General features: G+C 37.9%; 1 protein-coding gene across 6 annotated transcripts in view; it reads right to left on the bottom strand.

Annotated features, from left to right (window-relative positions):
* Window positions 1–12443, bottom strand: part of LOC108701009 (syntaxin-binding protein 4) — an 88525-nt gene that overhangs the window by 17865 nt on the left and 58217 nt on the right. For all 6 annotated transcript variants that reach the window (XM_018235123.2, XM_018235121.2, XM_018235122.2 and 3 more), the window contains one exon: window positions 323–380. In XM_018235123.2, the coding sequence (XP_018090612.1) occupies window positions 323–380 (58 nt within the window). Of the gene's footprint in view, window positions 1–322; window positions 381–12443 lie in introns of those variants that run through there.

The following is a 12443-nucleotide window of genomic DNA, read 5'->3' as shown; positions in this document are numbered from 1 at the left end:
TATCTACACAGCTTGTTTTTAAAACTCTTCATTACAAAATAACAACAGCACAGGCTACATATACAGTATCTTTAACTCTACAATGCTTATCAGTGTTTCAGCTTTTGAACCACAAACTGCAAAGCAAAGTCTTGCCTTTTCTTCTAGCATTCTACTTCTAAAGCAACTCTGCTTCTATCTACATTCAAGCTGCTGAAACAATTCCCTATATCCCTAAATCTTTCTTCTCTCTATGTTCTTTCTGCAATGTGTTCTGCTCCTTTCCCCTATTCCCTGCCAGATGTGACTTAGACTGCTTACTCTGCGTTATCCAACTACTCACTTGATATAGTACTTGATTCCGTCTGCTGTGTAAGCTTCTTCCAAGCCGTAAGGGAGGCCTGAGGAACAACAGAAAAACAATTGATCAGAAATACTCTCAGGGAAATGAAGGCCCATCTTATAACCTGACTAACAGCATCTGAGTGTAAAACCAGAAATAACTGCCAGTATTGTTTCAGTATTCCCAGCAAGTTCATGATCAGAATTTTAGACTAGCGGCCCTTTGGCATCTGTTAGTTTTTACTTCTTGCCTGCTGCCTCTGTGGGTAGTTAATGACAGTTTAGTACAGAAAGAACCCTGTTTGTATGCAAGCTGGGCATGATTCAGAGCTGATATAAATACAGCATTTCTAAACTTGGGGTATAGGACAGCTGTACTAAAAAAATGAAAGCAGCAGGTATTTATATTCTGATGGGCAAAATATTAATGCATTGAATGTTTATAAGATTTACAAATATACTCTTTCATATTGGTTATTTTCCTCATTACAGTATGTCCTATAAATACTCAGTTATTAGTATGAGTTTGTGCCAGCAAATTGCTTTGTATGAGGAGGTGAGCAGAAGCCTAGACAATGTGGTGGCAGTGGATGTGATCAACTTCAATTTTGCTAGAGAACTTGATACAGTACCACACAAAGAAGAAAAACTATTGAGTCAGAGTCGTGAGCATTTTTGGGTATCTTGCGTCACCAAAAATGCACCGACTCAAACTCCATATAGATAGAGTAAAATACAGTAGAACTTCTATTTTACATTTTTTTCAGGGGACCAGGAAAAACATATGTAAAATCCAGTAAATGTTTTAAAGTAACTTTAAAGTACTGAAAGTATATTAGCCCAGGAGTATGTTTACTTTGAGATAGAATATTCACTGTGTTATTAACAAGGGTTAAGCATTGCAGCATTAATATTACACTATGGGGGCATGTGCAAGACTGTCAGTCACATACACAACCTAAAGCAATAAGTGATTGGTGCAGGACTGTATAAGGGGCAGACTATTTGGAATTGACCATTTACAGGCAGAACCATGGCAAAATATACATCTGGTTAGTATTTTAGCCTCTTTATTTCACAGATAACATTCATAATGGAGAAAAAACTGTTTTTTGGGAAAATCGGGACAATATTTTGATGTAAAATCTGGGAAAATATTACTTAAAATCAGGGAAATGTATTAAAAATTGTTGGGACCACAAATAATTCTGAAGTAATTCTGTTTCTAAGAACAATACTTTAGTTAATTTTGGATTGTATTTAGCAGCTATTCTACAGCTATGTGTCAGGTTCAATTAACATATATGTTTTAGGTTTTCCAATTGTTTTTGGTTTATGTAGTTTAACTTTGATTTTGGTTTAGAATTACCAAAATATATGGTTTATATTTTTAGCTTTGTCAGTGATAAAGTATGTTGTGTACCTAAAGGGTGCTTCACCTTTAAGTTAACATTTTACTATGTTATAGAATGGCCAGTTATAAGCAACTTTTCAATTGGTCTTCATTATTATTTTTTTTTAATTATTTGCTGTCTTCTTCTGACTCTTCTTCTGAGGGGTTGCTAATTACGGAGGGGTGCTACCCTAAAGTTAAAGGGGTTGTCCATGTTTGAGTTAACTTTTAGAATGATGTAGAGAGTAATATTCTGAAACACTTTGCAATTGGTTTTCATTTTTTATTATTTAAGGTTTTTGAGTTATTTAGCTTTCTATTCAGCAGCTCTTCAATTTGCATAATAAAAAATCTGGTTGCTAGGGTCCAAATTACCCTAGTAACCATGCATTCATTTGAATAAGCGACTGGACTATGGATAGGACCTTACTACAAAGAGAAATAAAAATGAGCAATAATGCTACATTTGTAGCCTTACAGAGCATTTGTTTATAGATGGGATTAACGACGCCCATTTGAAAGCTGGAATGAGTCAGAGGGAAAAGGCAAATAGTTATAAAACTATAAAAAATAAATAATGAAAACCGGTGGAAAAGTTGCTTAGCATTGGCCATTCTATTACATATTAAAAGTTTACTTAAAGGTGAACCACTCCTTTAACTTTTAGTATGTTATCGTTTTTTAATTATTTGTCTTCTAATTCTGACTAGCTTTAAAATGGGGGTTCCTGACTCCTTCTAAAAACAAATGCTCTGTAAGGCAACAAATGTATTCTTATTGTTACATGGTATTACTCATTTTACTATCCAGGCCCTCTCCTAGTCTCTTATTCAAATCACTGCATGGTTGCTATGATAATTTGGACCCTAGCAACCAGATTGCAAACTAGAGAGCCGTTGAATAAAAAGCTGAATAACTCAAACACCGCAAATAATAAAACATGAAAACCAATTGCAAATTATCTCAAAATATCACTCTCTACGAGTCTACGTCATACGAAAAGTTAATTTAAAGGTGAACAACCCCTTTAACTTCTTTCAATCAACACAAAAAATACATTAGTATATTAAAGGATCAGTAACACCAAAACATGAGGGCGTTTTAAAGTAATTAACATATAATATACTGTTAGCATGCACTGCAACTAGCTGAGTGTTTGCTTCAGAAACACTACTATAGTTTATATAAATAAGCTGTTGTGTAGCCATGGGGGAAGCCATTCAAGCTGGAAAAAGAAGAAAAGGCACAGGTCACATAGCACATCACAGATAAGCCCTGTCCAATAAAATGGTGTTTTATCTGTTATCTGCTATGTAACCTGTGCCTTTTCTCCTTTTTTCCAGTTTGAATGGCTGCCCCCATGGCTACACAGCAGGTTGTTTGTATAATCTATAGTAGTAAGTATAGTATGAAGTAAGCAGTGCAGAGCAACAGTACATTATATTTTAATTACTTTGTTATACTTTTAGTTTTTGGTGTTACTGTTCATTTAAAAACTGAGGAGTCAGAGTCAGAGGTAGCATAAACCGAGGAGTCTGAGGATTTATATACAGACTCCACAGCCCTATATAAAAGGTTAAATTAAGAAATATTTGTCTGTAACATAATTTGAAGAGACAACTGACTGACAGATTACAAAGAATGATGATAAAAGGAACATCTTTTAATTGGGCCAGTTTTGTTAGTGGACTACCTCAGGGTTCTGACCTTGGTCCTTTGTTTTTAATTTGTTCATAAATGACCTTGAGATTGGCATTTTAACCGTTGTTGCTGATAAATTAAATTCTGAAATGCAATGCAGGAGGTTTGCACTTTGTAGAGAGAGTTGTATAAAGTAGAAGACTAGGGGGCAAACTGGCTCACATTGATAAAGTTATGCACAGGGCAAAAATAACACGTTTGTCACAAAAAAGAATTGCAGTTGGGGGTCTCCTTAAAGGAGAAGGAAAGTGCTTTTATGCTTGGGAGTGCGAATAATATGATCGCTCCGTGGTTCTCGCTGACAGAACCCTGTGCAGTTTTCTACTGATAGGATCACCGGCCTGGAGTGTCAGGTAAATCAATACAACCACGTGGGCCTAACTTTTGGCACTTCCAAGTTTTAATTACATTCCTTCTCCTTTAACTGAGAAGGATTTGTGGATATTGTGAAAAGCAGACTCTGAGGGCTGAAAGGACAACTTTGCCTGTTTATAGATCCCTGGTACGTCATTCCCTTATGTATGCAGTGCAGTTTTAGCCACCAGTCCTACCGATCAGACTGATCAAAAAAATTGAGGAAAGATGATCAAAATTGGGATGTTTTTAACAAAAGTGAAAAACAGCAGAAAAACTCTTTTTTGTCTTGAAAAGATACTTTAGATACAACACAATGGTTCCTCATTGAGGGAACTTCACTTTTCAGAGGGGCTAGAAAAAAGTCTTCTTCTACCGGCAAAATATCCAAGGATACAGTTCGTTCTCGAGGAACGAAAAGGGGTAGGGCAGCAGACTAAAAACTAAAGTAGCAATAGAAGTTCTGGATTTTGCAAGTAAAATAATAATCACAATATGCAAGGTAAGACTCTCCTTCCAACTTAATATACTGCAAGAGCAAAAACCTTAAAATTGCTAAAGCACAGAATATTTTAAGTCTTCCTAATTGGCTTAACTTATATACTGCTCTAATATTGCATGCAATAGAAATGTTCCACCTTGCAATATAGCAAACAAGAAGTCAAAACTCAAAGCAGACTTATTAATGAGGAAAACATCTTATGACCAATAAATAACATAACACTGTACATAGAACCCTCAATGATTAGATGCATAAGAATGGCAAACTCCCCAACTACTAAACTTCGCTAAACTTGCTCCCATCCAGAGCACGCTTACTCCTCAAATAGAGCATTGTGTTTGCAGCTGAAGCAACAGCATTGATTACCCTTTCATTAGTGACCTCAATATGTTTCTATATGATCAAGTATTGTTGCCATATTAGTCAATATGCCTAATGAATGTGTTCCCTGTGCTATGGATTGGCTGGTACTCACCGTAAGTACGGTGAATAGAATTCTACTGCAGAGGACATAAAAGCACATTCTAAATTGATTTGATTGTAGTAAATTGTTTTTAACTGCCACTCAATTGACTGAAACAAGTTTTTGATGAAACCGATGAGGATTACTAATGCAGCAATATTTGTGATTAGAAGCCATGAGTGTCTCAGTGGTCCCTTTGTATTCAAAAGAATCTTTTTATAGGGCCTGGGTAATAAAAGTTTTTTGCGGGGTAAATTCATATAAATAAGATATCTGTGCTAAGGGCAATAACACAAGGAGATGAGTCACCCGCGATTAATCTCCTCTAGTACGGACGACTGATCTCCTCTAAAAGCTTTTCCAGGGGCAATCCTGGCCCCTCCGCCGCCTGAGGCAGCTTGCAGTTGCTGCTGCTCCCCTGTGCGCTCACCTTTTTGTGCCGGAGGGGGTCTACGAGGGCGGCAGAAAGGGCCAGGACGCTAGTGCAGAGAGCATAATTGCGCTCTCTGCATTAAAAGAGCCGAATTTCCAGTTTGAAAACCTGAAATTCGGCTCTTAAAGTAGCAAGAGCAGCATTTTTGCCGGCCCTGGTACATAGTGGAGCGATGCCGCCTGAGGCGAGATTCTCAGTTCGCCTCATTGACGAAGCACCCCTGAGCTTTTCCAGCGGCTAACATGCAAATTGCTGCCAGTAAGTTGCAGTGCCATGTATGGTTCCCCAGTGGCAATTTAAGCACGTTTTGTGTAATAACTGCTTTTATTTTTCTTGACAGCTCCTGACCTTGGGATGATTGATGTCCATAATACATAGACATTCAGGCACAAGATAAGAGCAAACAATATGTAAGTAATTACTGTTTATATACTGAAGTTGAATAATGGACACTAGAATGGGTATTTGGCAGATGGACTGCACTTTTCAAGAACTCTAGGAGTGCTGCAGCACTTTTTTTCTGTTGTGCTGAATTTAATACTATTGTACCACTTTTATAATGTTGTTGTACCACTATTGTACCACTTTATACTATTGTACAAATTTTATAATGTTGTTGTAAGGACATGGCAAGAACTTGTGTTTGTTTCTGATAGTCTTCCTTGCGGCTCAGGCTAATTGGCTCCTGCTGACCAGCACTTCAAACGTTGTGGGTATCTGTTAAAATACTTTACGCTGTTACAAACATACAGAAAAAAAGAATTCTCTGCCTGAAAATATGAAACAATGGGCGCAAGTGCAATTAAAGGCTTAATATGTAATAGCTGGTTTATACCTATACGCAAAGTTTCTTGCTGGAGCCAGATTTACTAAAGGGCAAAGTGGGCGTCGCTAGCGAAAATCCGTCGGGACATCGCCAATTTACTAACAGGTGTAGAGGACAATTCGGTAGCGCAAGAGTACATCGCTAGCGAAGTTTTGCGCCGTTCAACCAGGCGAATTTTCGCTCAGTCGAATGATCGTTACTCCGCAAATTCACTAAAGTGTCAATTTTACATAATGTCACCTCTTTCGCCAGAGTTTCCTTCGCCACCTTAAACCTGGCAAACTGATAATATAAAGCTACATCTTCCTCAATCTTATGTCAGTGACATCATATCCCGTTCGAGAAGAGTTATAAAAAATGCTGGCGTTTTTTCATATTTTAAAGTGGGATAGTCTTTGAAAGTTCTAACTATTAAACATTTTTGTAACCATTTGAGAGGCATGTCAAATTTGTTTTAGGGTGGACTCATATCTAGGGCATTAGAGGATCTCTTTTGACTTTATTTTGCTTCCTTTCACATTTTTAATAATAAGTGGCCACTTCAACCTATATGTACCCATCTATCAAAATTGACATAAGCCTAAGTGTACTAATGAAGTTTTGCTAGGCAGAAACGAACGTTAGCAGAAATTCACTAGAAATGCTTGCACTGACAAAGCGTTCGGCTGCAGAGACGCAACTTTGCATTTTAGTGAATTGGCGTAGTGGTAGCGGAGCAAAGCCATCGCAGGCTACAGTTCGCCCTTTAGTGAATTTGCCCCATGGTCTTCAGTTTTATGAGGTTACTTACAGGAAAGTCAGAATGTTGGCTTGGCAGAGTTGCAGATACAGAATGAACTAAAACCGAACATGCACATGTTTCCCACAGTGTATTATTAATTCCTAAAAGATGCATTTCATGCCTTGCTATAAAATATAATGCTTAAAACTTCCCACTAAATGAAAAATGTTATTATCAAGTATGATATGATGTTTGCAGTGGATCTCAGACTTATCCCCGTATTTAATAAATGCCACAAAGTTTGCCCAGGTGCAGTAACTTATAGCAACCCATAAGATTTTGCTTTTAAACAAGTGACCAGTAAATGTTGCATTCTGATTCGTTTCCTACAGTTGACTTCTCTGTGACAAAGAAGAGGTGAAGAAATCGGGTTCCAAAGAGCACTACTCAAAGGACATGGACTTACACAAAGGCAAAGTGCAAAAGTATACCATAAATGTAATGCTGGGATTCAATTAAAAAAACCAAGGTCAATGCAGTTTACAAATAAATATAGCTTTGTGTTGTAGGAGATTTAGAAGCTGACCTCAATGGCAAAAACCAGAACAGATCAGAAGTGGTCAGAAAGTTGCAACTGCCTTCATTCACAAGATCTAACCTAAAAGACTTCCACAGCTTGCTCAATAGAACGGCACACTACACATAATAATAAATGGATAATTTAAAAAAAAGTTTCATTCAATGGTTTTATTTATCTTCTGTTTTCTTAAAAGGAAGAGCAGCCAGTAGCTACTACCTCGTCTTCCACAAAGAACAAGACAACAATGGGGAAGTAAAATGTGGGTTACTGTGGATTTCCAACAATACAATAAGGACACTTCTTCCTTTTAAAAGAATCACAGACAAGCTATTCTTTGCATGAATGGCAATAACATGGTATGTGAGGTTTCTATTTATCCAGAGTGCAACGCAAAAAAAAAAGAAAATACATTGTACTGCACCATAATCATAACCAATACAAATCTAAACCAGCAGGCAATCCTTTTTCTTTACTCCAATACTTCAATTTGGCATTGCCATTAACAACATCAGAAAAGGGAGGCATAAATCTTCCTTTCATATCCAACTATTGTTAAATCCCCTAAACCGTTATATTAAAGAAAACCTAAACCCTAAAAAGTAGTAATATAAATGGCTAGAAATTCTGTATTTTATATATTGAACTTACTGAACCCAAAAGTTCAGCATCTTCATAACAGTATAACATACCTCCCAACATTTTGGAAATAGAAAGAGGGACAAAATGGTTTGACCATGCCTTTAAGATGCAAGTCAGTTTCACCAATAGCCTTGCTTATCTTAAATTGTTACAATTGTTTCTTTGCTTAGCTTAAATTTTTACAAAAGCATCCAAGTGCACCTGGCACATTTTCTGTACTCTCTGCCAAAAGCCAATTAAGTTAGAAACGTTGTATCTTTTTCTGGCAGTTCAGTGCAGGAGATCAAAGAGCAAGTTGGGACATTTTAAGTAACAATCCGGGACTGCGGGTTGAGCTGTCAATATCGGACTGTCCTGTGAAAAAATGGTACAGTTGGGAGGTATGAGTATAATCCAGGCTTTGAAAGCTGTGTCAATGACACTGCACATGCTCAATGTGCTCTAGGCAGCTGTTGAGAAGCTGAGCAAACCATCAAGCAGAAAATGTGGTTCATCTATCATAGATGTGGATGCTACTGGGCTGATTATTAAATTCGGATGCTAATTACAGAGCTATTTACTCTGATGCTAATTACGGAGTTAATTATTAATCAGGCTTGTATTGTAATTTTACATTCTATATATACAGTATATTGTGAGTCGGTCCCTAAGCTCAAATAACTTACAGCAGCACAGAGCATATAATGTGAAATGGGCAGTGAATCAGGAGAAAAGAAGATGGGAAACTACTGGGAGGCTTATTCAGAGACTCAGATCTTTCCTGTTAGGGCTGCAGTTGTCTTGGGCTGTTGCAGAGGCCCTAAACATGTTAACGTTGGGGTGTCATTCATCAACACTGGGCAAATATACCCATAGCAAACAAATCAGTGTCTTGCTGTTTTTCAGCCAGCTGCATATAGAACATTTTGATCGGTTCCATGTAATTAACATCGGAATTTTATAATCAGAACCAATGTGTAGAAATGTTAATCTTCTTTGTTAAATTTCTCATTTAAAAACAGAATGGTTACCCCACTTAGAACCTCTGGCCTAAAGACATACTAACTAACCAAAACATTTTTTTTTGCATAATAAAAATGTAAGTCAAAGCAACTTTCCAATATTAATTAAAGGTTTTTCAATAGTTTTGAAAAGGTTATTTCAGCTAGAGTCCACAGGTCCATTTTTTGGAACTCATACCCGACCCGTACCTGCAATCTGCAACCCAGACCCGCATTCTTACCCGTTTGGACCCGTTACCCGACCAAACCCGTAAGTATCCACAACCAGGACCCACAACTCACTGACCATCAAGAATCAGGAAGTGCTGTTATTGTACATCGGAAGTAGGCGTGATCAGAAAAAAAGGAGTAAAAAACGCTATTTAGAAGACCTGCGGCCTGACCCGCAGAACCGCGGGTAACTGACCCGCTGCAGGACTCTAATTTCAGCTAAAAGCAATGTTTGTTCATCCCTTTGTGTTTTCTGGGTCCGACTCAGGGTCTTGCAACAGTATTCTCCAGGTCTGTTAAGCATCTGGCCTCCACTACTTTTCTTAATAGTGTAAACTGTCAAACAGGCACTGACCCTTTATACGTTAAACCCCAGGTCCCGAGCATTCTGGATAACAGGGCTGATGTGACATTTTCACCATCTGATGAAGAAAATCTACATTGGTGGCATAAAGGCAAATAACCTTGAAAGCTTCTGCCTTTATCATGGTCGTCTGAAAGCTGGTACAGATTGCCATAGAAACCACAGTATTTAGCATTGAGTTGAGGGGAAGAAATGTCATTTGTAACGTCAGCCCCTGTGCTTATTCACCAACCTTCAAGCCAGTTTGAAACCAAAGGAGTCATTGGAACAATGAGCTGTCAAACGACACAGGTCTGAACGAATTGTATTGTAGGCAAGGATGATTGCATGCAGATGTTATAACAGAAATTGCAAGTGCTTCAATCTAAAAATATACATTTAACGCCACTACATTCAAAAGGAACACATTTATGAAAGGCCTTTGCAGCTTTAACGATATCATACAAGACAAAAAAGCTGCACAGAGCTTGTAATTACGTACAAATGAATGCAGTGATATCTAATAACCTTATATGGGGGCAATTTAATTGCTTTTGGCAACTCCCTGTTCTCTTTTAGCATTACATGTTATATGTTGTGTGACCTCAGAAGACTTTTCACTACTTTGAATTGCTAAGAAAATGAAAGACGCATTCGTATCCTATCATGCAAAATGAATGATCACTGCTAAAGTTCACTCGTCATAGAGATGCTACTGATTACTGAAGTCACTGGCTCCTCAATCGGCCGATATCCTGTTGCCAGTAACACTACAGACATCAAGAGCTGCTGGGATAGAGTGCTCATCAACATAGTTCTTGATTAATGTCAATGTGGAGAAGTTTCTCTGCAGTGATAGAATGAGTCAAGAGGGTCAATCACTTAATTAGCTTATGAACGGTGTCTTCTTAAATACAGGTAACAACAGAACATGCTAAGATATGAGCTTTGTTTGCAAGCGGTCACCATACAGCTCTCTTGACAACCTCAGTTTCTAAACATTGTAATTATTTTCTCCAAACTCTCCCACCACAAGGGGCAGGATAAAGCTATGTACACCTTTGCTTAACAGCAGCACAATAGGCTTAACATTTTAAAATATTTTCTCAATCAGCAGAAATATCCCACACTTCCAGATTTTATTCCAATACTGCATTCTACGTTTAGAATATTAATGTATGTGGTATGGCATGATACCATAGGTCGGGAGCATCACAATAAGTCTTCTGCTGTAAAACTACTTTAACCTCACAATATGTTTCGAGTCCCATGGACCCTTTGGTGTATGAAATGCCTACAACTTTGAATTTAAAAAAAACCCAAAAAACTGTCCTCTGCAAACAGGGTATTTTTTTTAAGCTTATATAGTTTTTATAAACTGCTCTCTACCCTACAGCCGAAGTTTCAAATAAGGAGCATCTCAAATCAATGAAGTACTGTGGCCTGGTAATCTGACTTACTACTTGCTGCTCCGCAACCAGCACCTACTTCTCCTCGGCAGAACAAGGACATTGGACAGGAAGGCAGACAATGGGGCTCATTTACTGTATAATGTGCAGGGCAGAATGATTCGCTTAGTGAACACATTTGCCCTGGTTGTGTTTATATTTCTAAAGCTGGGCAAGCCTGGTGTATTTAATGTGCAAACAAAATTGTGTATTTTTATTTGCACTATGATTGTCCTTCAAAGTTTTGTAAATATGACATAATTGCAAACTGCAAAAATCTATGCGCACAATCTGTGATTAAGTTTGATCGGCTAACTAGTCTTCACAAATTGCAAATTTATATTTTATACCTCCTCATTAGAAGGTGCTTAACATTTGGCACCCCCACCCAACCAGTGATTTCATCTTATTTCCTCATTGTTCTAGCCCCAATGAAAGCATCTAAAAGTTAGGGGGTTATTTACTAAAATCTAAATATCTAAATCTAATATCTAAATATTTCTCATATTTTATTTAAAAAAAACGACCAAACTCCCATGCTCGATTTGACCATATTTATTAATAAAATAACCCAAATTATTATTCAATGTTGATAAATGTAAAGTCATGCACCTGGGATGCAGGCAAATCTATACTGGAAAAGGACCTTGGAGACCTTGTAGATGATAAACTTGGCTGTAGCAAGCAATGCCACTCAGCAGCATCAAGGGCAAGTAAGGTCTTGAGCTGTATTAAAAGGGACATAGAGTCACAGGAGGAGGGGGTCATTCTTCCACTGTAAGGCCCCATCTAGAATATGCCGTACAGTTTTGGTCTCCATCACTCAAACAGGACATTATTGTATTAGAGAGGGTACAGAGAAGGGCAACTAAGCTGGTAAAAGGTATGGAAAATCTTAGCTATGAGGAAAGACTGGCCAAATTGGGGATGTTCACGCTGGAGAAGAGGCGCATAAGGGGTGATATGATAACTATGTATAAATATATAAGGGGATCATATAATAATCCAATACTTTATTTACCAGTAGGTCTTTCCAGCTGACACAAGGTCACCCATTCCGATTAGAAGAAAAGAGGTTCCGCCTAAATATTCGGAAGGGGTTTTTTACAGTGAGAGCTGTGAAGATGTGGAATTCTCTCCCTGAATCAATTGTACAAGCTGATAAATTAGATAGCTTTAAGAAGGGGTTGGATGGCTTTTTAGCAAGTGAGGGAATACAGGGTTATGGGAGATAGCTCATAGTACAAGTTGATCCAGGGACTAGTCCGATTGCCATTTTGGATTCAGGAAGGAATTTTTCCCCCTCTGAGGCAAATTGGAGAGGCTTCAGATGGGTTTTTGCCTTCCTCTGGATCAACCAGCAGTTAGGTTGAACTTGATGGACATGTGTCTTTTTTCAACCTTACTTACTATGTTACTATGTAAATTGCAAATAGCTTGGATTGTTCAGGCTTCCCCCCCGAATCGCTAGATTTTTTGCCGTAAAAAGTCTGATTTTTGGGCTAAAC

This window comes from Xenopus laevis, chromosome 9_10L, assembly GCF_017654675.1.
Source record: "Xenopus laevis strain J_2021 chromosome 9_10L, Xenopus_laevis_v10.1, whole genome shotgun sequence".
Classification (NCBI taxonomy): Eukaryota; Metazoa; Chordata; class Amphibia; order Anura; family Pipidae; genus Xenopus; species Xenopus laevis.
Note: the sequence above shows the minus strand (reverse complement) of the source record. Positions and strands in the feature narration are given on the sequence as shown.